Here is a 23,633-nt window from a genome sequence, read left to right as displayed (position 1 = left end):
AGATATTTATGTGATGCTGATTTAGGCATCTCATAACTGCTGATACATACAAATATTGTGGTGAAAGAGTAGAAGTTAATGTATTTGGCATTTTACAGACGGAAAACTGAAGTACAGATTTAAACGAGAGGCAATAAAGATTGTTGTGAATCTAGCTCTGAAGTACTCATAATCACACAGAAAGCTTTCAATGAAGTGTGGAATTGAAACCAAGTCTTTGACGTCTAGTACCCTAGCCATCTCTCCTGGGTTTTATTTGTTTATTTTTACTTCAAGCCTTCTAAATTATTACTAATCTAAGAATACAACTGAATAGTTTACCACTACCAGGTAAACCTCCAAGCCACTAGCTTAAGAGAGAGAACCCCACAGAACTTTCCATTATCAGCTTTGCATTGAAAAATAAGGAAAAGAAAATTAAAAAATTACAACATTAGTGTGGGAGAAAAAGGAAGAAGAAGAAAAAGGCAAAAAGAAAAGGTAGGCATGATGATTCAGAAAAAAAGCGATAACTTGTTGGTAAATCAACAAAGGAATGAGGAGAAATAAAGGGAGAGAAATTTAGTAGATCTGTAAAGAAAATGAGAAAAAGAGCAAACAGGAGAAAAAAAAAAAGAACAGAAAAGATGCAAGCAGGAACAAAAAAAAATTACAAACACCTAAAATAACAAAGCAAAAAATGACAGAGAAAGGAAGGTGAAGGAAAGAGGAAAATAAAACAACGCATGACATGCAAAAAAAGTGGTTCAGATCTGAGAAAAAAGGAATGTCAACAGAGCAAAGACATAAAAGAGAAATTAGAGATACCTGATGGGTGGAAATATTTGTATTTGTAGGTGAAAATCTACACAACCTAGAGAACACAGCCAGCTACATTCCAGCAGAAGTAATAGGCTTCTCAGAATAGGCTTGTTTTTATATTTATATTTCAAATCTTTTTTTTCCTTTTTTTTTTTTTTTTTTTTTAACTTATGGGGAAGAGACAGTAGTAATTATTCAGATTTTGAGATTCAAAAGGATCTCAATTTCTCCTGTCTGTTCAGGCACTTTTTTCCCTTCTTTTTTTTTTTGACACTGGCTCAGTGACATCCTTTAGTAAAAATGGATGGTATTTCCTACCATATAATATAGAATATTCCTGTAAAACCAATTCTAGAAAACTCAGTTGTTTGTTTTTTTATTTATTTTTAAACAGATCCTATAGCTTTACCAAATAATAAGCTGCTAGAAGCTATGTGCCAGAAAAATTAAGGACCATCTTAGTTTGCAAGAGACCCTAATAGTTCAACAACAGCAGAGAATTGTCTATATATGCTCATGAACTGTATATATGCTCACGCCTGTAGAAAGTATGCTTAGAAATAATGGCACAAATACCACTTCTGTGCACAACCATCCAGAAAAAGAAAGGAGAAAGAGACATTATTAAGTCAGAGAAAACGAGTATGCTTTCAAACTAAGGTATCTTTCCTTCACACATCCAGTAAAAGGACTAAGAATAGACAAAAAAAAAGACATGGATTAAGTAGCAGGGAGCACATGAGTCTGCTCCACTCACTCCAGCAAAGCCTCAAACTAATTTCTCAGGGTATACAAAAACATGACTACTGAAAACTGAGTTTTTACACTTCTTTGTGGTGATTCTGAGACCTCCCACTGTCACAGACAAGTTGCTTTACTAGGCTCGTATATACGATGCAGCTGTTGCTATGTTTCCATAGTCATATAATTCACAAAACAGGTAATTTGCTGAATTCTGACAGCACTAGATGAATATATGTCTGGCTGGTGAAGATATTTTCATTCAGCCATACCATGAAGTCACAAGATCTTTGGGTGAGCTTGTGAGAGTCAGAGAACAGTGGCCAAGCTGCATATTGCATACAGAGGGCTCATAAGGTCTCATCAAACAGTAGGAGACAAATTGTTCTTCCCTGTTATCCACCCAAAGAAACAATAATGCTAAACAAACAAGGATCAGAGTGCAGCATATTATTCTCAAACCTTTTAATTTCCCAAAACACTAACTGAAAAATTGTGTTGTCATGAGCACAGTTCTATACTTAACATATTAAGCTTATTAGGGGCTGTGACACTGAGTAAAAACATGCATATCCAACAAAATTTTTTCTCATAAACCTTTCTTATATCACTTAAAAGAATAAAGTAAAATGTATGTATCTAACCTGAAACTGCTGTTTGAAGCTGCTTGTTAAATAAGAGACTTAAAGGTGATACACAGCAGTTAATTAGCAATCAAAGTCTGACAGCTACAGCTGCAAAATGTTTGTATGATAATTTCAAAATTGAAAATTATTTATTTCACTCTACATGAAATTAGTGTACACTCATTAGAAAGCGAGTGATTATCTTGAAAAGTATTACTGGAAGATTTCAGTAGATTTGCTACAACATCAGAAAGCATACAACATATTTCTCCAGACCTATTACCATTATACCCGTTCTCATGATTTGGTGTAAACATGGTCTTTAGATCTTGACATCACAACTGAAAACATACTCAGCAGAACGATGTTTAACAGAGTTCACAACCAGAACACCTTTTTTTTTTTCCCCTTTCTTTTCTTTTTTTAAATCTTAGCACTTATAGTTTGAACTACTTTATTAAACTATATATAAAGCCAGTATATGCAACTGATGTACATACACAATGCAACAAAGAAAATTCTCATTAAATGTAAGGAAAAAAAACAACTTTGGAATGAGATCGTTTATAGACCGGAAGAGTTTACCCACAGACTCTGTGTTATCCACTGCCTGGAAAGCTTTAAAAGGTCTACCAACTAAGACCCAGAGCAGCCTGTTCTAACTTTGAAGTTAGCTCTCTTCCAGATCAGACCAGATAAATTCCACAGGTTCTTTTCAACCTGTGATTTATTGATTCTACAGTATATATTGGAAAAACATGATCCCCATCCCTGATTATCTAGCACGGGACTATCTCAAATATAGACACCTCAAATTCTATAAAGCCACTTCTATAATACAGTAATTTAATAATTTATAGTAACATATAGCTCCTTATAGCTACATATATATATAAATATAAGATATACTAATTACACTGCTGTATTCTGATTTAAATACATATACCTTATCAGCATAACCTTTCATCATATAAAAAAATAAAACTACATAAAGCAAAACAGGAAGTGAAAGAGATTCAGAATACTTTGTTATCTGGTGCTTTTCTACTGCAGTACACCTTGCAGCTGACGAGTCTTAGACAATTCAGCATCACTGACATTTTTACTTTGATAAAATGAACATGTCAACATACTGGTTTTAGGTAAAAACCAACCAACCAACCAAAATTTAAATTCTGCAAGTAATATAAAACTGTTGTTAAACACATACTTGTAAACACAAATATATACATACACACATACGCCAAGGCCACATATAAGAAACAAGAAAAATTCAAGGTTTATGAAATATTAAATATAATTAAGATTACACTGAGGAAGTAATATCCATAACAAAATGCCAATGTTAGAAAGCAAATATTGACCTCTATAATTTATCAAGTGAAAAAGCCTCAATTTGCTCACTATTCAAACTTTAACAATAAGTATGATAGCTTAGATGGCAGAAAGAGGAAAAAACCAGTATTTGCTATCACTTTGCATTAACATTTTGACCAGTCAACAATTCGGTAGCAATGAAATATGCAGTTTGATTCAAAGTAAGACAAGGCTATTTAAATAACTCAAAATAAGAAATTGGTATTGAAACATTAGAATTTTGATAAGCGATCACAGCTGCACTAGAATTAGTTTCTATAGCAACAGTGGAAATAATGTGGAGAATTGCACTGCAATACAAGATGGATTCCTTACAAACACTGCTGTTCAGATAGAAAACTTTAAAATTATTCAATGTATTAAAATGGTTATTCAAATATCCTATACCTTGCACCCCGTACATTGTTCTGTTTTGGTTCTCCACAATTCAATTCTACTGCATCTATTCAAGTTTTATATTACATTGTCACACTTTTCCCCCAATGCTTACCTCCCTATTTTAAAACTAAAGTGACTTATTCTGGAATATAGTGGAACTTCAATCTCAAACTAATCTGCATTTTCAATATTTATCTTTTATTACTCCTATATAGAAGCACTCACTGTGTTTATTTTTCCAGCAGTGCACTTGTAAAATATTACAGAATCCTTTTGCTTTGCATGTGCTATTTATAAGAAGCTGCATCACTGCCATGTGAATGAACATCACTATGGAACTTCTAAAACTTGTGGTCATAGGAGACCTACACGAGCTTTTTATCAGTGTGCACTCTCATGTCCTAAGCATGATTAAGAAACCATAGCAAATCCATTGGTATTCATGGTCTGAATGCCCATAAGATGGTAAGATAAAGCCTTTCAGTTGAGCACATCTTTAGATTCCAAATGTTGCCCATTTCTAGCACTGCGAATTATTGTTCCATTGCATCATCTCTGATTCTAGCTATTTTTGGCAACTAATTAAAAGCATATGCATGAACCTTTTATGTATTTTGCCCTTATAATGAGACCTATTACTCTGGCTTATTCGATCCCTTTGAGTTCCAAAGTATCTTTCGAGTTACCATGGATACAAGTGATACGCTTTCTCCCACAACTGCTTTGTGTGCCTTATCAAACACCAGAAAACTGACACAGTAGGAATCTGAGCCATCTATACAGGATGAATATCAAACCTCTTGGAAGTATCCCCCCCCCCCCCCCCCCCCCCCAAAGAATTGAGGTATACCATAAACAGCACTTGTAACGAAAGAAACAAGCAGGTTCTTTTCTATCACAAGGAAAGCAAAATGAAAAAGATGCAGACATCAAACAATTTAGTCTGATCAATTCTGAAACAGCAATAAAATGAAAACAGAAGTACACAGAATACTGCTGAGTTTGCTATCTTGAGTTGACAGAGTTTAAGTGTTTCTAGATCAACAGATCCACTGAAGATGTAAAACGTAGCAAATCTCAGCAAGCATTTCATAAAAGAGTTGCAGAAACATTGTATTCAACTCTGAGATTATGCATAAACTTGAGTAAATAAAACTCCCTTAAATAGAAATTGTTAGGCCTCTTTATACCAATTTATTATGGGCATTTTCAAATGTAAATTGCATTCCAACAAGCTGTGAATAATTTGTACTAATCAGCAAAGAAGAGGGCAGTTAGTAAACTGATTTTCCCATTTTATTTCCCTAGTCTGACCTGTTCTTGAAAACAAAAGATCCTCTCCACTCAGACAGCAAAATTAACAATGGATTCAAAACCAAAGTGCTGACACTAACATAATCTGAATGAATATATGAGAAATAAAAGGGAATATCCAGAAGGAAAAAATATTGTAATATGAAATCAATACAAACACATTCAGAACCATCACTCAGCTCTGACTCCGTTTATGGTAAGTCAATGGCTACATGTAAGTGCCAAAAAGGCAGATGAGTATTTGAGAGCCATAGAAGAAGGGATAAACACAATACTCCTCTTGTCCTTTTTCTCAGTTATCTAAACTTCTTTAAGTATTAGAGCAAAATACTCCACAAAAACTTACCTGACTTGTTCATATCCATAAGCTCAGCCTTGCTTTAAAATCCACAGATTTCAAAGCATAGTATCTGAGCTAGAGACACTGAAGTATAAAAGACACAGACACTTACTCTTGTTTCTACTAGCATTATGAATTAACTGTATCATTCTGATACATTTGTTTTCCACAAACAGATATATACTTAAGACATATTGCACATTTTCATTTTTTTTAACAGTATCACTGTAGGTTAGCCTCGTGTTTGGCTGGACGTCATAAGATTCATTTCTTTTAACTTTTAAATTTGACTTTGAACTTTCTCAGGTCATGTTACTTCCATTTGGGGATGAAAAACATTTCCACAGCGCTTTTACTGTGAACACAACCATAATTAAGCCTCACTTTTTTTTTTCCCTGAAAAAATTATTTTAAAAATAATTTAGAGCTAGTGTACAATAAAAAGGAACTTAAAGTTGACTGCTACTTTGGCATTGATAATAAGTCATCTGTATTATCAAAATATTATTAAATCGTTAGTTTAATGTGGAACCTCTTCTAAAAACAAAACAAAAAAGCTTCTGGAACAGCAGTGGTATTTGCACAATGGCTCTGTTCTCCTGCCATCGCACTCACCTCTACTCCTGCTTATCATTTTGTCTGTTTATAATACTCTCCTGGGTTATCTGCATTGTGCACAAAATCACAAAAGAGATCATCCATTCCTCCTCAGGTAAATATAGTGCAAACTGCTACTTTTCTTTTAAGAAATAATAAGACTAACACAGTTACCATCCTTCGTAAAAAAAGGTTAAGCTCTTCCTTCAGTGAACCTCAAAGATTTCAAGAAGTAGCCACTGCTGTTTCCTGCATCTTTGAGGCCATGAGATTGCCCTTGACACTAAGGACAACTAAAGTTTTTATTCGCAAAGATGTTGTTCTTTTAAAGCCTTTTTTTTTTTTTTCTTTTTTTGGTCAACAGGTAGGAAACAGCACCAGATAAAAGCAGATGATTCAGAGCAGTCTCTCTCATTGCCAGGGAAAGGAATTTTGCTCTGATAACAGCCATCATGAAACATGATGATGAGTTTCTCTGATGGAGAGCATTAGACACTAGTCCCTTAACAGCTGAGTTATTTCTCCATTTCTCAGAAAATGACCATCAACTCAAACTGTCTTTTCAAACTTTACCAGATCTACTCAAGAGTCACCTACCTATTGACTGAATTTTGTGTGGACCAACAACACGATTCTAAATGTGACAGGAACAGATCTCAGGGCAGAACAATCGACTTCATCTTCACGAAGAGCTTTTCAGCAACACATTTACTTGATAATTTTCATGTGATTATTTCTATACTAAGAAGTAAGCAAATAAGCACTCTAAAGTTTGTGGAAAATACATCATTATTCTCTCTCATTATTCTCATTATGATCTAAAAATGGTTCCATTCTGGCATTACATGCAGAATTTAACATAATCACATATGAAGTATTTCAAGCAAAGTAATTTTGAAAATGTAGTTGTAAATTAATAAAAAAATAGACTAGTTTTGTTTTGTATCCATCACTTTAAAATAAGTACAATGTATTTGTAGAATTTTTTTATTTCTACTCAGATTGCCACAGATGCCACATTTACAACATAAATACAATATAAACACTTCAAAGTATAATAGATGTTAATAAAATATAACTTAGATGGCACTGTATTTTTCATTTCAGAGTTGTCTTTTGTTCTATTAAAACTCACAGGAACCTTGAAAAAAATCTGAAATATACTAGCTGTTTGAAAATTCATTAAAATAGTGTTTTTAGTGCTGAGGATTTCAAAATAAAGTTACAGAAGTCACTGCACGTACTACCAAACTACAGATTGCTGAAATACAGGGAAAACCAAGTAGATATAACAAAAACAGGAACTACAAAATACTGGAAGCCACACAAGTTTGAGCAAATTCAAGTAAAAGATTCCCTGAATATAAGAAGAAATGAGTCTAATTACTAGCATTAATCTTGAGCAATTTAAACAAGAACAGAGGCTGTCCCTCTTTTTTTGCCCAAAGATGTAAGGTTAGCCCTGACCTTTCGGTTACCATCATGTTTTCCGGTACAAACATCAGCTCTTTGCAGTAAACAACAGCAACCATGTCACCTGCTCAAGTCACATATGTAAGCAATATTTGCCTGGGCTGAGCATTTTCAAAGGAAAGAAAACCACACCTGAAGTCATCTTCTGGAAGAGACAAACATTTTGTAGTTTTATTCTCCAAGATTTGGATTTTCCAAAGACACATGCTCTTATCAGCTCTATTTTTAACCTGCCGCTCATATAGGATACTTAAAATTCTGAACATGTTTACATTATCCACCCAGCAGGCTAATGGAACTGCATACCAGACAGTCATGCATAATTCAAATCAATATCCTCAGGCTTGCAACTCTAAGTCAAAGCTGCCTTTAAATAAGCTGGGTGTGACTTTAACATGAATAAAATGTATCTAATTTTTAACCTTTACCTGACAAATTGATATATTTGCAGAGGGATGTCATAAATCCGCTTTAAAAATTGAAACAAATAGAAAATCAGGATAACACCTTTTAAGAAACATTTTTAAGGACAAAATTTAGAACTTTCAATAAGACAGCACGAAGGTTAAAAATAAAGAGGAGGGTAATTATTATATATATTTCTTTTAAAAAATGTACAAATGTATATGTGAAAACAAATGGTAGCAGAATACTAAATGGCACAGAAGGTGAACACAGCAGGATTTCCTATTTACAAATTTAAAGATCAAGCTTTAATTGAATTGGGCATAGGCGATTCCACACTGGAAATCCTATACCCAGCTAAACACGTCTGCTAGCTTCTCTCTAAGGACCAGAATCAGAATTTCAGTAATAAAATAATTTTGCCTTCAAGTATTCCCATGTGCTTCCATGAGACCGTGATTCATACCATCACAGCGGATAACCTTCAAACACGCTGAAATGACCAGAAGCATGGCTGTTATACCGGCTAAGGATCTATTTCCAGGTTACTCCCAAATAAACCAGATGAAAAGTAACTGGAGGAAAAAAAGAAGAAATGAAGGGGACACAAAACGGACAGTACAGGATGGGACTTTCACACTGCATGATATAAAATCCTCATCTTTTTCCCCAAGAATAACCCAACAAGTCCTCAAAGTTAAGGTAATTCTACATCACAAAAATGTTGTAAATAGCACTTACTTTAACAAGAGAGCTTATCTCAACACGGGGAAAAATAAAAAAGAGGGCAGATTTTTGCCACCACATGAATTTCATGTCATCTACTCAGATGCATTAAAGTCCCAGTAAATAACATATGCAATTAAAGTAGCTATGAAAAAAAGTCTATCAGGGAAGTAAGAATTAATAAAAACACCTTTAAATAAATTATATCCTAACAATAAAATACATATTACTAGACAAAAATGGTTCATCTTTTACACAGACAAAATAGTCATGGAATAATTCCAAGGGAATACTTATGATATAGTTAGAGCATACACCTATGAAATTAATACATATGTGCGTAAGGAAAATGATCTACTCTGAACAGACAACAAAACAAAGAGTTCAATTATAAAATCAACATGTTCTTCTTTTGATAAGACTGGATTATTTAAAACAAACAAACAAATAAACAAAAAACAGTCCTAATGATAACTAGTCTTTAACTGAGGGGAAAAGAAACTGGTTCCCTCTATCACTAGATATTACCTTAATTCCAGGGAACAAAATGCCCATACCCAGAAGCTTAATAAAAGAAATGCCAAATTTTCAATGTGAGCTCTCAGATTAGCAAAAGTGCAAGGTTCATTGCAGAAGTGATCTTTCTTGCTGATATAGTAATACCTCTTGCATCTATATGACCAATCATTTCACTAACGTGGAACACCTGTGTCAACTAAAATGCCACATGGAATTATTTCAGCCACAACTGTATATGTAATCTTTTCCCACTTAATGACTGATCTGAGTCCTTTCATGAATCCCAGATGCAAACAGATCAGCAACTTATTAAAATAGTAAGTTTAAAATAAAATAGAAACTTTCCTGTAATTATTAATGTATGATTTACGTCACTTCAGAGACATCACATTGCTAAGGGAGACTTTCTTCAAAGCCTTCACATCACTGCAAAGGGTATTTCTTCAAAGACTTCAAAATGCTGGCAGGAGGAACCTATTTTGTGAGATTGCTTTTCTCACTTGCACACATCAGAAAAAAGTCCTTTTCCATTGGAGGGCAGTTGTTTTTTCGTTGTTGTTATTGTGTTTTTGTTTGGTTGGTTGGTTGTTTTTTACCCCCTTTTAGAGTTGATCTAGGTGGAAAAGGAATTTTCATGTTGAAAATTTTATCATCATCACTGACTAATTTTTATTACTAGTTTTCTTCTCTCAGCAGTAGATGACATGCATGCTTTAATATCTTTTTCCAGCATCTCTTCTGTTAATCACACAGTAAATCCATGATTTCAGAATTATTAAAATTAATTCTATTGAGCCATCCTGTGTGTTTCATTTGGTTGACAAAATACCTAATGTGCACAACTTGGATGTCATCTATACGACTTTTCAACTTAAATTTCTCAGTGTAACTCTTTTCTCTTCCAAACTGTATGTAAATTCATCCCTGAATCTCCTTTGCACTTACCTCCCCTATTTACCTCAACAGCTCCATAATATTCCCCAAGAAAATTACAAGAAAAATATTGAATTACACATGTATTTCCTATCTCTATTTATGGACTCCATCCATTCTATATCTCTTGACTCTATTTGTAAACAACATACTTATCTGCCATTCATGTGGTTAAAGAACCATAACCACAACATGATCATATTCTAATAAGTGAATAATATTTCTTTACTATCGGGAACTTTTCAAAACACAAAGAGTATTATTTTCTTGGGAAACAAAAAGTATATAAATTCCATAAAACTGAAGAAAAAGCAAAGCAAAAGTTAATCTTTAAATAACTTTAGTCTTCACAGTGCTCAGTTCACTATATCTTTTCAGAAACAGGCATCATAATTTCAAACACTTAACAGAATTGACTGTCTTCCACTATTATAGAAGAATAATAGAGGACTGTCATAATGCACCAGGAAGCTACTTCAAAACTCTTAAAAAAACACAATATAAGAGAAACGAAATAGAAAGCACGGCAAATGAAGTATTCCTGGACAATTCTCCGTAGATCCTTGAATTTCAAAAGTATCATGCACTACACAAAACTACCCCTAAAACATGGATATAGATTACTATAGCAAGCTCTATATAGCGCTTGTTACAGATATGGATTGAACTGCCACACACCCCAAGGCTTAAAAACCACATGAAATTCTCTCGTAAGGGCATTGAAGCCAATGAAGACTCACTTTGATTTACCAATGCATAGGAGGCAGACACACAATAATCAGAGACCAGAATTTTTGTATCATTAGCATTGCATCATTGCCCTTTCTTCTGTACTACATAACAATTTCAAATTACTCCTAAGATAAATATTTTCAAGAGTAGATATCGACGTAATAAAAACCGGAAGCACGAATAAGCTAGATCAAATAAAGAAATGATATAATAATAAAAAAACAGAACACCTTTTTCTCTCCGAAAAATCTGTAAGAAGTGCATCAAGAACCATAAAAACTAATAGTATACAAGTATACTATCAGCTAAGGTACGTGAGTATGAGTAGTAGAATACCTCATAGCTGTAACGTGACTCAGTCCCCAAAACTCTGAAACATTTGGAAATTACTGCTCTGAAGGTTACCCATGACTTTTTAAGTGTAGTTACATAAGACCCTTTCAAAAGTATCATGATGAATGTACTGTTTGAAGCACTGTGTCTACCCAAAGCCACAGAGCAAAAAGAATATTTTCTTCCAACAGATATTACACCAAAGCAATTTCACAGATAATCTGATAAAGACACAGAGAAAAATGTGTGTTCATCCTCTTCCTAAATATTCTTTCCATTATATTTATTCCCTTAAAGCACATGGAGGAAAAAAAAAAAGAAGTGACCATTTAAGTTAACATCACAACATGACAAATTATTCAACTGAGTTTCACTCTTCTAGTCTCAATACTAGTTCAAAGTTCTTACTCCACCAAAAACATTTTCTTGGCCTGTAATTCTTTGCATCTGAAACATACAGATAGGCCAATTTTGAGAGAACTTTATGGCTATATTTTACTTAACATGATACAACTATACTGTGGCACTTCACAATTTTCCAACAGTAAGTCTTCATTCAGACTTGGCTTGAAAATAGATCTGCTTGTATGTAAGGAACAATGACAGAAACTAAACTGGAAACCATGTGATTATCAGGGGATTCACTGAGGGATCCATTCTTCCTCTCTCAGCCTGTACAGTGGCTTTCACCTTTGCTTGACAAGTCTGAGGAAGGGCTTTAACAAAATGGGGAGATTCATCTGTATACCAATTTTGAGGTGCTTATGAAAGAGCTTTTGGTTATGTTGGGAAGATACTGACATAAAATCACTCTATACACTCAAGTTGTGCAGTGAAGACACTTTTCCCGATAAATGAAAACTAACAAGAGAGAAAGAAAAGGCAAAAAGCTGCAAAAAGAATCAGATCCAAGACATTCCAGAAGAACAGTCGCCTTCACGTGCAAAGATTGACACTGAGGAGCAAGGCAAACATATGTCCAACAGACATATCAACATAAAGTGCCGAAAGCCTAGAGAAGAATAAAAGTGGAGAAGATAAACTACAAAAATAACATCATATTCTACCTTCACAATATGGAAAAGATGGACAAAATCCAGTAGCATATGCCTGCTAGTGCAGCAGATTCTCATTTAAGAGAACTTATGTTTTCTCACTGCAGTCTTTTAGTGCTTCCATATGTTTCCAAAAAACCTTGTGAAATGTAAGGCACTTGGGCCAATCTCAGAAATAGAGCCTCTGAACAAACATGTCTTCAGCCGCAGGGCTTTACCAATTGAGATGTTAGAAAGACTTTAAAACAGGTTGGAGATGGAACCTGTGGCCGTACCAAGCTAGTAATCATAAGTAAAGCATATTTGAGTATGCTAAGTAAGTTTTCTACTTTTTCCAGTATGATGCCACTTACTCCAGAATTGGGATCAGTTTCCTCGATTTGCTTGCTAACATCTGGAATTTTGCACAGCTGTTAAAAAGCAAGACATGCTTTAAGAACAGCATAAACTATAAAAAAAAAAACAGAATCTTTTCTCCCCCTCTTCTCCCTTTCATTTCTGATAAAAGATTCAGAGAATCCTGATTGCAAAAGCAAAGAAGAACCTACAGCTTTTGACATTTGCCTGCAAAACACTGATTTCAATACATTTACCCTAACACTTAAGCTTAAGAACCTCCACTTTCCAGAATTCAGACTGCTTCATTAAAGAAGATATATTGTATTTGCCTATGAAGCTTTCAGAGACAAAGACACAACAACCTGCCTGTATGAGGTTGAGTTTTTAAAGTTCATGAAGTAGCCACTGCTTTGGAGATGAAGAGGCTAAATTAATATCATACTGTAAATGTTTTGGAAATTGAAATTATTAAGAAAGCGGGGCCCATTTAAGATCACAACCAATACAGATACTAAAAAACACTTCAATTACCAAAATGCAAAAGAATAATGTCAACTTTAAATGTTGTCTGTAACCAAATGCACTTATTTAGATCACCACTTCACAATAGTCTCCTGGTTAGCAGAAATATCTTACTGTGTTATTTAGGCTTTTTTTTCCTTCCTATTTTTGTTCTTTACTTTCTGAAACTAATGTGTAATACCACAGCCTACACTAATCCTATACTACCTACTGAACATGATAATAACAGCATTTGAAAGGGTAGGGAATAAAAAATAGGATGCATGTTGCCAAAAATGAAAGGGAAGTTATATCAGGATATGTATCAGGAAAAAGGAGAAAAGGTCACTTCAAGTAAGTATCCATACTTTATTGGATAATAAGGGAAAGAACACAAAGAATATTTGAGAGAAATAAGGTTTCAGACTGAGCTGACCCTAGGAATCTGGGCCTAAGCACAAAGACTGGACTTAGTCTACATATAATACATATAGTCTACATACCAAGAAATATTGTAATTATACAGGTTTCTCTCTTTTCCATGGTTAATAGTTTTGAGTCATTTGTACAATAGTCAAGCATCTTCTGAACCATTTACATTGCCATTCTGTACTATTTTACTTCTATTTCTCATCAACTTGCTTTTCTAATGAAATAGATTTTCTTTTAGAGATAACTCTAGAATCAAGTCTGTCCGCGAGGAGCTCACTGGGAGAAAAAAAAAAAAAAAAAAGTATTTTCAAAAGCTTGGAGCCTGCAGAAATGCTTGCATCTAAGCACTTTTTTTTTCCATTTAAAATATATATTAAAACTCATCAGAATCTAAATGCACCCAATGCACTATATAAATATATAAAGTAGATCAGAATCTGTCCATGAGCTGGTATCTGTGAATCAAAATTTTAAAAACTAAATTTCATAGAACAAACAAAAGAGTAACTAGAACCTTCCATCATCAAAATATACCCAAAAAATCCATAAAATATCTTGTTTTCCTCATTTAATGATTAAAAACATTATACAAAATTCTATGTCAGTTCTACATAAATATATTGAAAAGGAAGATTAATATGGCCATCTAGAGGAGAAAAGAATGTTGTGAAAACATGCCACACATTTTCAGACTTCAGAATAAGACATTTTTAGAGACAGGCTGACAGAAAATATACGTAATTCAGTAATTGATAATAAGTGGTTTTTAAAATAATATGATCAGACATTTTGGTGATTGTGGTAAAGCAAACAATATGTCGCACATGTTTTTAGCAGTGCAAAGTTTACAAGATGTATTAATACAGACAAGACTATATTTTTGTCTCTTGCGGAATTTTTGTGCAATGTTAAGTGCAGACATGTCTAAACAAACAAATTTTAAAAGTGAAGATTAAAGTGTAGTGCAGAGTAAATACTTATTAGGAAAACCATTTATTGACTCCTTTGAAAACACACAGCACTCTGTCACAAGATATAACGTGATAGAGATTAACTGCTCTAAGACAAAGTAACACAGGTTTTTCTGAAAATGAAACATCCCATTTTCATCACTCATTACTCTACCTCTGATGGAATTTTTAATGATATCATCAGAGGCTGATTTACCAGAAATGAGCAGGAGGAAAACAGAGATGAGACAAAAATGAGTTCTCTCTTCTCATCACTGCACTGCAATACTATCAATCCCTGGTCAACGTATGCATTGACTGGTGCCTTAGGCTGGAAGTGCTGCTGAAATGTTTACTTCTCAGAAGTAGAAATGATAACATACATACGAGGAAACAGAAGACTACAGACACCAAATATATTGACAATTGTTTCTCATGTTTAATAATGTACATAGGAAAACACTGCTTGCTCCCCTTCCATTACAAAGAATCAAGACACAGTTCTATCTTTTGTCTTTAAACTTCTTATAAAAATAAGTCAATATCATATAAACCAATTATTTTACAACAAGTTTCAGGGTTCCCATGGCATTAGGTCTCTTATATATGTATGCCACAACCTTAAGGAACAGTAAAGCTTTGAAATTTTAAAAATTAAACTGAAACATCAAGAATGTTGATCCTATTCCACTTGCAACAGATGATTTTTAACCTCACCTGTTCAGTAAATCATTGCTCTGAAAACATATGAACTGTTTGGTAGTGTTGGCCAGTCTCTCTCTCTCTCAACTTTTGACTGCAGACTTTCATATGAGGTTTCCACCTTCTCTTTTTATCAAAGTTCTTGGTTGAGCATCTTTCCCTTCGTAACGAGCATAATATAATGAGGCATACTCTGGGCTCTTCTCTGGTCAAACACATTTTTACATTGTGCAAAGATTCTTGTTCAATATGAAGAGCAACAAAAAATTACTAACACTAATTACTCTAGTGTGCCACCTTCAGGACACAAAAATGTGTAAAATACTAGGCTAATTTGTTGCCACGTCCAATTCCGTAAAAAATATTTTTAATACAATTGAACATACTTGTTTGAGATCAATTGATTAAAAAAAAATAGTTAAAATCAGTCTAACTTGCAAGCATTTGAAAGCTACTTTGCATGACTTTTTGCAAGCATGGAATGATTGCAGGTTATCAAATAAACAACCATGCTGATTCTCCACTTGTAAAATGCTGGAAGAGAATGCTCTCACAAGCAGCAGCAAAAGCAGAACACTGACAGCACTAAAGCTTTTTGCAAGTAGAAGTATGTGGTTAAAAACGTACAGTTTTCTAAGTTAGAATGTTTTGATAGCTTTTGCTTTTTTTCCCCTCCCAAACTCTTGAGTGTTCTTTCATTATAATAAATTCAATTTACATACTAATTTTAGAGCATGTGTGTGTGTGCATATATAAAAATGAGTTTTACATCCAGCCAGCTTCCTGAATGGAAGAAGTGTTGAGAAAGGATAGCAGCTGGTGACAGCTATCTTTAGCAAGAGAATTAAGGAAAAAAAAAAAAAAAGGAGGGAGGGACACAAGCATTACTTTCCTGCTGCAATGCTTGGACTTGCCAACAGGGTTCTTTTGTCTCTCATTCTAACCATGATAAAGATTTCAATACTGGAGTTCTCAATGCTCAGAAGAAGATTAAAGTCAGCTAGTATGACTTTTGACTATGTGATAGGATGACAAAAGACAATTATTAAAGAAACAAAAGGTAGATACAAGCTAAAATAATGACATTGAAGCTTAACACTTACAAGGCCAAAGTGAAATGCTCAGATGAACTGAGAACTCTTCACTGAAAAGATAACTAAGATCAAAAATCTGAACTGTGAAATAGAAAAAGGAATGTCATGTGTTCCTTCCAATATGAATTATTCCATGACTACTTCAAAAAGTGGCCTCAACAGTTTGAAAAGAGACAAATACATTATTCTGGGTATCTAGAAGTAGTGTTCTTATAGAATTTTAGAAATACAATTCAGTTTTCCATTTCCTGTTAATATACATCAACATTCCATCCGAACAGTGTCATCAGTCATAGTATCTTATCTTATTCCCCCCCAACAATGCTGTTGATAAAGTTCAGTGTGTATATGCATATATACATACATATATATGTATAAATATATAAACACACACCCCACAGGATACTTTGGTTATGTTTACTATCCCCTCCTTGTTGTTGTCCATGTGACCTTATTACCACCTGACCTCTTTTGTGTCTCCTTCCCTGTTTGCTAGAACTCATCTCCCAGCCTTCCTTCAGTTTAACAGCAAAGGCAGGAACTGAACATTCTCATGATCAGAAAATACTCCTCTTACTCTGCAACTTACTTTCACGTCCTTTGTGTCTTACCACAGGACGCATGCACTAATTTCAAATTGTAGTGACAAGCAGACTTTCATATAATTGAATTACGTCACATAACAGAAAGACTAAAGTTTTCTAGCTCTTCTGGACCATATACAACATTTAAGTATAGACATATTTTAATTACAGGTGTCCAATGCTTATTAGAAAAATCCAGTATCAAAAAAACCCTGCACTTCAATATATTAAAATGCATCCAACAAATATCTTACTGTAATACAGCATCTATATTAGAACCTGACTTTTACATAACTTCAATTGAGCTCATTTTTCATGTTAGAAAAATGACTACAGATACAGTTCTCACATGCAGTTATTTTCAAGCACAAAAAGCATATTGATGAAATATTGATTGCAGAATTCTCAGCCTCTACATCAGGCAGCTGCTGTCACCCTTAGTCAAAAATCAAGAGATATATACCACAAAAGGAAATCATCCCATTGTTTACATCCAACTTTTACCTCCATGGAAAGTTCAGATTAATCTAATAATTTCTTTTTCTGATTTCAAAAGAGAAAGTGCAGAACATTCTAGTAATGCAAACTGCAACAACCATAAGCACTGAGAACCAATAACTGATTCCATTTACTTTGCTGTTATGACAGGTTATCAATAAAGGCATAACGGGTTTTATTTGCATTTCCAATACCACTGAATTCATCAAACATTGCCACATTTCCCTCGTAAATCAAAACAGTTTAAGGTAAATTCCGCAAAGAATGAAATGAGTAATGATAAAACTGTATGGAATTTAATATAACAAGATATTTTATCATTTGCAGCATTTCTGGAAGAACACGCAAAAAATTCCGTGCCATTTTTTTTGGAGCATGCACACATATCTGGATATTTCTTGCTGACATTGATTATTTGCAAGTCAAGCTATTCCTGTCTACAACTTACTTATCCACAACATAACTCTGAAATTTGGAATAAAAGGAATGCTTTTAAATCAATCTTACCTTCATCTATTGAGGCTTCACTACTGTATCCATCATATTCTGCAGACAGGGGACTATATTTTTGTCTGGTTTCCCATACATAGTTTTTTTGCTGTCTGCCATCCACCACTGGCAGCCTGGAACTCTGGGTTCTAGACAAGGCCTCATGATATTTACCCAGTGCTTCATCTTCACTCTCAGATGATGAACCATGCTGATCTTTACTCATATAAGAGTTGTCTGTTTGAATAAAATAAAGCAAATCGACTACAGCTCAAAATAGAATACAAGAAAATAACCATAAGAGGTTATCATTGAAGATATTTAAGCTACTTCAACTAAGATTTCTGTAATATTTTTAAATACCATCTTTCTGTTATTGTGATTTTGTTATTTGAGAGCTAATTTTATTTTGGACAAAAACTGAAAGATGGTTAAGCCTCCAAAACATTCTAAAACTTATTCAATAGAGAATTGATCCATCTTTGTAAGCAGCACACACTGAAGTTCTTGAAACGCTTCATTAAGGAAGAAAATGCTCGAAGTATTTTATGTGAAGTAAAGTCAACGCTGCTTCACTATCACACTTGGATACCTAACATGTCACAAAAAGGCAACTCCTGATGCTCCACTTCCAACTGATTTTTGCTGCAAGCATGCAAAATAAAGAAATTAACCTGATTTATAAGAACAAGCCTACGACAAAATCATTTTAGGATATTTGTGTTAGTAGTGCTTAAACTCACAACAACAAACGGAAAAACGTCAGTAATGGATGTTTACATGCAGAATTCTGTTTAACTTAGAATAAACAGCCCCTTGTTCAATAACTCAAATTAATACAGATTCTCATTACAGACACCTGGCAACAGCCAAAGGTGCACAGAACAACCTAACTAGTTAATTCTCTTATTCCAGTTCCTCTGCAATGCCCACTCCTGTGGCCAACTTGATCCAACTAATCTCTCAAGTATGACTTCCCCCACAAGTCAAAGAATCAGCTGCATTTTTACTTCTGTAAAAGGAAAGTTTCCCCCCTCCCTTTCCAAACATGGCTTCCATCCATATTTAATATGCTATGCAGATGTTTTGTAGATCTCATATTCTAACAGGCATTAAATGAGTTCACGTAAACTTAAAAAAGGTCAGCATTACCACTACTCTATGTGAGAAAGCCTACAGTATATAATTTGCCTACTGAAAGCAGAACTCCAAGATGCCCATAACACTGTTGTTACGCTCTTTATTCTGCTGGTGAACATTGTCTTAACACATGACCCAGACTAGCTGAGCCTCTTCTCCTCCCTTTCATGCCCTCATCCTAGCCTCTGGCCTAGCTCTAGCTCTGCATTTGGGCCCCTCAGTACAAGAAGGACATCGAGGTCCTGGAGTGTGTCCAGAGAGGGGCTACGAAGCTGGTGAAGGGCCTGGAGCACAAGTCCTGTGAGGAGGAGCTGAGGGAACTGGGGTTGTTTAGTCTGGAGAAGGGGAGGCTCAGGGGAGACCTCATTGCTCTCTACAGCTCCCTGAAAGTAACCTGTGGGGAGCTGGGGGTTGGCCTGTTCTCGCCAATAACTAGTGATAGGACTGGAGGGAATGGCCTCAAGTTGCACCAGGAGAGGTTCAGTTTGGAAATGAGGAGACATTTCTCCTCAGAAAGAGCAGTCGGGCATTGGGACGGGTTGCCCAGGGAGGTGGTGGAGTCACCGTCCCTGGGGGTGTTTAAGGAAAGGCTGGACATGGTGCTTAGGGACACGGTTTAGTGGGTGATAGTGGTGGTAGGGGAATGGTAGGGCCGGATGATCTTGGAGGGCTTTTCTAACGTTAATGATTCTGTGATTCCATGATTTCAGCTCCTATTAGTTTTCATTTCACACCCAGCCAGTCTCACTCCTCTGCTTGGGCATTCTGACTAAAGAAGGAATTCAGCTTACTCAGAAATCAGCCATAGGAAATTTGAGTAATTCAACCCATACTAACCATCTAAGTCTCTTTTACAGTCAAGTTTTTGTCTCTTCCTACTACAAAGGTCCTTTCTTCCCACTTTTAGGTAAGCTTCTAGGAGTATCTGACATTGGAGAAGAGCTTTCCTACATTTAAAGTACATACTCCAATATACAGAAGTGCTAAAGCGTTTTTCCCCATACTGGAAACAGCTAAAATTTTTAAACTTAAAAAAAACAAAAACCTCAGACAGAAAGCATGTCAAATTTCCCAATTATTCCCAATTATTTCAAATTTGGCACCCTGTTAAAAGCAGCTGAAAGTAAGGTCTTGTAATGGAAAATGTCAGGAAACCTTATCTGCAGATGGTGCTACCATTTCCACACGCGATGCATACATAATCTTAATTTAGTATTTGTAGGAAAACTGTTGCCTTAATAGACTGCTAATGAGCAACTAGATCTTCCAGCTCTAGGCTATCAATTTTAATTCACATCCAACAGACACAGTGCTTCCCATTGTATGGATGGCTCTAAAGCAAATTCAATTCCACTGTTCACCTGTTAAGAATGTTACACTAAGCAGGATATATTCTGGTTAGCAGACTCACTACAAGAGGCTGCTCAGAAGAAGCAGTCTCCTTCACTGCTACACATAGTAAAATTTTGCATCTTACATGGCCCTCAGCAGGTTGAAAACTGTCACCTGGGAAACTTCCATAAATAAAACAGGGCAAGCCAGGATTCAAAAGACAATGCTAGACATCAGCACTAATATGTCATTTACAAGGAATGTATTTGCAAATATGAAATTAGGTTAATTAATCAGTCTGCATAAATTATCAAAAACAGAACAGCATAAATCATGGAAGCAGCATGTTTGAAACAAGTGCTGAAAGTTAGGCCTCTAAGAATACACTGAAGTTTGTAAGCAGCCAGAAGTTCTCAGTGATAGCGCACATTTTTTGTCCAGTTCGTAGCATAAAAGAACAAGAAAGAAAGGATGTACACTACTAATACAAGTCATGAAACGACCTCTTCAGAGGACCTGTTTAGAGTTAAAACACAAGCTGTCCATGGAAAGATTTTTTAAATGAACAATATAAATCTGTTTCAGTTTCTTTGAAAAAACAACAACAACAACAAACACCTTCCTCCAATATTGAAAAAAAATATATCCCTAAGGATTTTATGCCTTTCCTTGCCACTTCTCTTTTAATGTTTATATCTTAGTCGGAAGCCTACGTAAAGAGAATTCATTTTCTTCTTAAAGACTTCTGTTTATTTGGCTAATACTGTTCATATAGCATTATTAACCTATTGAAACCTATTTATTTACTTATTATAGCAGAGAAAATGCAACTTTTGATAGAGAATATACTTTACAAATATTGTATCACATGAGGAAATAACAGATAAGATCACATTTTATGATACAAACATAGTAATCACCTACTAAATCAAATTTTAAAAAACTTAGCTGAAATTTTCAGATAAGGAAACACACCCTGAAAAAAAAAAAAAAACTAAACCTAATTTCCTTTATCAGATTATTCATTTCTCTACAGAAGCAGCATCTCCAGAAAAGCCTGTTGCTTTTTAAAAATTCACTACACAGCCTGCAACACAACTTTGTAAAAACGCCAGATTTCACTTCTTGTTCACAAACTTTTATTGCAATACCTTTGTCATATTGTTTAAAACTGGATGTTGAAGACAGTACACACAGCACCCATATCAACAACACAAAGATTTCCTCTGTAAGACTACAACTTTCTTTAAGACAAGCCTTGTTCTTTCTATACTTAAAAGACAGTTCTTTCTATACTTAAAAGCATTAATTGCCACTTGTCATTCATTCTGTCTTGAAATTACCTTACATATCCTGGAAACACATTCTGAAGATCCGCTATAATGCCAATGTAACAGAAGTTCATTTTTCCCCTCCGTCATCTTTTCACATTTTATGCAATGGTTTTAAAATACGCAAAATCAAAAAAATACTTAAGCAGAACAAGTCTTAATTTCCAGTATTAATTAATTTCTAGTCTTCAACAGAAGCCACAAAAGACACTTGAGAAAAGGTAAGGAAAACTGTATATAGAAAAAGAAAAGTTTGAACATAGGAAAGACATTTATTAATCAGTTCCTTTAACTAATACTTTAAAAGTAATTAACTTCCAAGAAATATCAACATAATTATAAAACAAAGCCCTGACAAAACAGACCTACTTTCATTGACAGGAAACACTATTATTTAAGTGAAACGTGTAAATTATATGAAAGAAGTAGGAAGTATCATAAGTTTCAGGAAAGGTTGCAGAATGCAGTGTGCTGACAGACTTCTCACCTTTTCCTGCTGTCTTCTTATTACATAGCTCTCCTGATTTATTTTCTGATTTCTCTGAGTATTTCTTTTTACCTATTTTTACAATTGTAGCTGATGCATCACCTTCACTCTTTGTTATAGATTTTCCTTTTCTGTCAAAAAAGGTTTCAGATTTCTTTTCTTTGATTTCATTAATGCAATTGGGATGTTCATTGTGCATCTTCCTCAAGCTGGAGTTTGATAATTTTTGCTTCTGTACATCAACACATTTTGTTTCTAAATCTTGCAGAACAGTCATACTGTGCACTTCTTCAGAATCATTACATTTGATTCCAGGAGATTGTTGTTTGTTTTTTTTATTCAATCGATTCTTAGAATTATCTGATACTGCATATAGGCAACTACCTTGTTTCTCAGTAGATTCCTCCACTGTAAGTTTATTACTTTTCAGGCTACCATCCTTCAGTAACTTATCATTTGCAAAATACTCATTTTCTCCTACTGCTTCCCTTTTGAAAGATCTTCCTACATTCTTCAAATCCCAAGGTACTTCCGTATCATCTAAATGACCATTACTATCTCTGCCTTTCAACTGGCACTGGTTTTTGCCCATGACATGGTCAGATACTCCATCTTCATTTGTACCTTTTTTTACAAGATCTAATGAATTGGAATAATGAGTCTCAGCAATACCATTCTTTGCTTTCATATAAATTTCCTTAGGCTGAGTTAATGATGGTGTATTTTCCTCTTTACCACCTTGCACGGGTTTATCATTCTGTATTTTGGAGCTTTCATCTTCTGCACGAAGGCCATTTATCATGCTTGTTACTTGTTCAGTTACTGTATCAGCTACGCTGTAGCTGACTTCTCCAACAACACTAGTCAGATCATCTACAGCATTGCTGAGAGTGTCCACCAGAGAAGACACAGAGGGAAGACTCAGATTTTGGTGGAAGTTTCTGAAAAATGCCATTTGTCCAATCTATTCAGCAGCAAAACAAAATTTTATACGGAAAGATCTTCCATTTCACAAACAGGTCAACATCATTTCTTCAAGTTCTATTTCATAGCTATTTGCTTTTGCTACCTCAAACTCGATACATTTACCAGGGGAGGCTGCAGCTTTGCTCTTTCCATTCAACATTCATTGAAAATAATAAGTTAAGTATCAAAAATAAATATCTTGAAATGAAGCCACAATCAACCAGCAAAATGACAGTCTTCTATCAACTGCAGCATCAACTAGCCATAATAAAATTCATTATTTTCAAAAATAAGATAACTGTGTGAGGAACGAATATGTATTTTTATTCTAACCTGCAAAGAAGAAGTTGTAAGACATTTAAATTATGACCTTTCATGAATGTCACTACAATAAGTTTTTAACATACTAACTGCACAAACACACATATAATGGAGAAT

The 23,633-nt window shown here is 34.6% G+C and overlaps 1 protein-coding gene across 9 annotated transcripts in view; it reads right to left on the bottom strand.

The window, feature by feature from the left end:
• Positions 1-23,633, bottom strand: part of LOC118254593 (synaptotagmin-14) — a 111,560-nt gene that overhangs the window by 60,581 nt on the left and 27,346 nt on the right. For 2 of the 9 annotated variants that reach the window (XM_050709844.1, XM_050709846.1), the window contains exons 3-4: positions 22,230-23,193; positions 17,958-18,176 (exon numbers count right to left, since the gene is read on the bottom strand). The exons of 4 other annotated variants lie outside the window; for them this stretch is intronic. In XM_050709844.1, the coding sequence (XP_050565801.1) occupies positions 17,958-18,176; positions 22,230-23,193 (1,183 nt within the window). Of the gene's footprint in view, positions 1-17,957; positions 18,177-22,229; positions 23,529-23,633 lie in introns of all 9 variants that reach the window. 3 more of the 9 variants (XM_035559986.2, XM_035559993.2, XM_050709845.1) reach the window with 2 other exon arrangements.

Source organism: Cygnus atratus, chromosome 3 (genome assembly GCF_013377495.2).
Source record: "Cygnus atratus isolate AKBS03 ecotype Queensland, Australia chromosome 3, CAtr_DNAZoo_HiC_assembly, whole genome shotgun sequence".
Classification (NCBI taxonomy): Eukaryota; Metazoa; Chordata; class Aves; order Anseriformes; family Anatidae; genus Cygnus; species Cygnus atratus.
The sequence above is the reverse complement of the archived record's forward strand: the minus strand, read 5'-3'. Positions and strand labels throughout refer to the sequence as shown.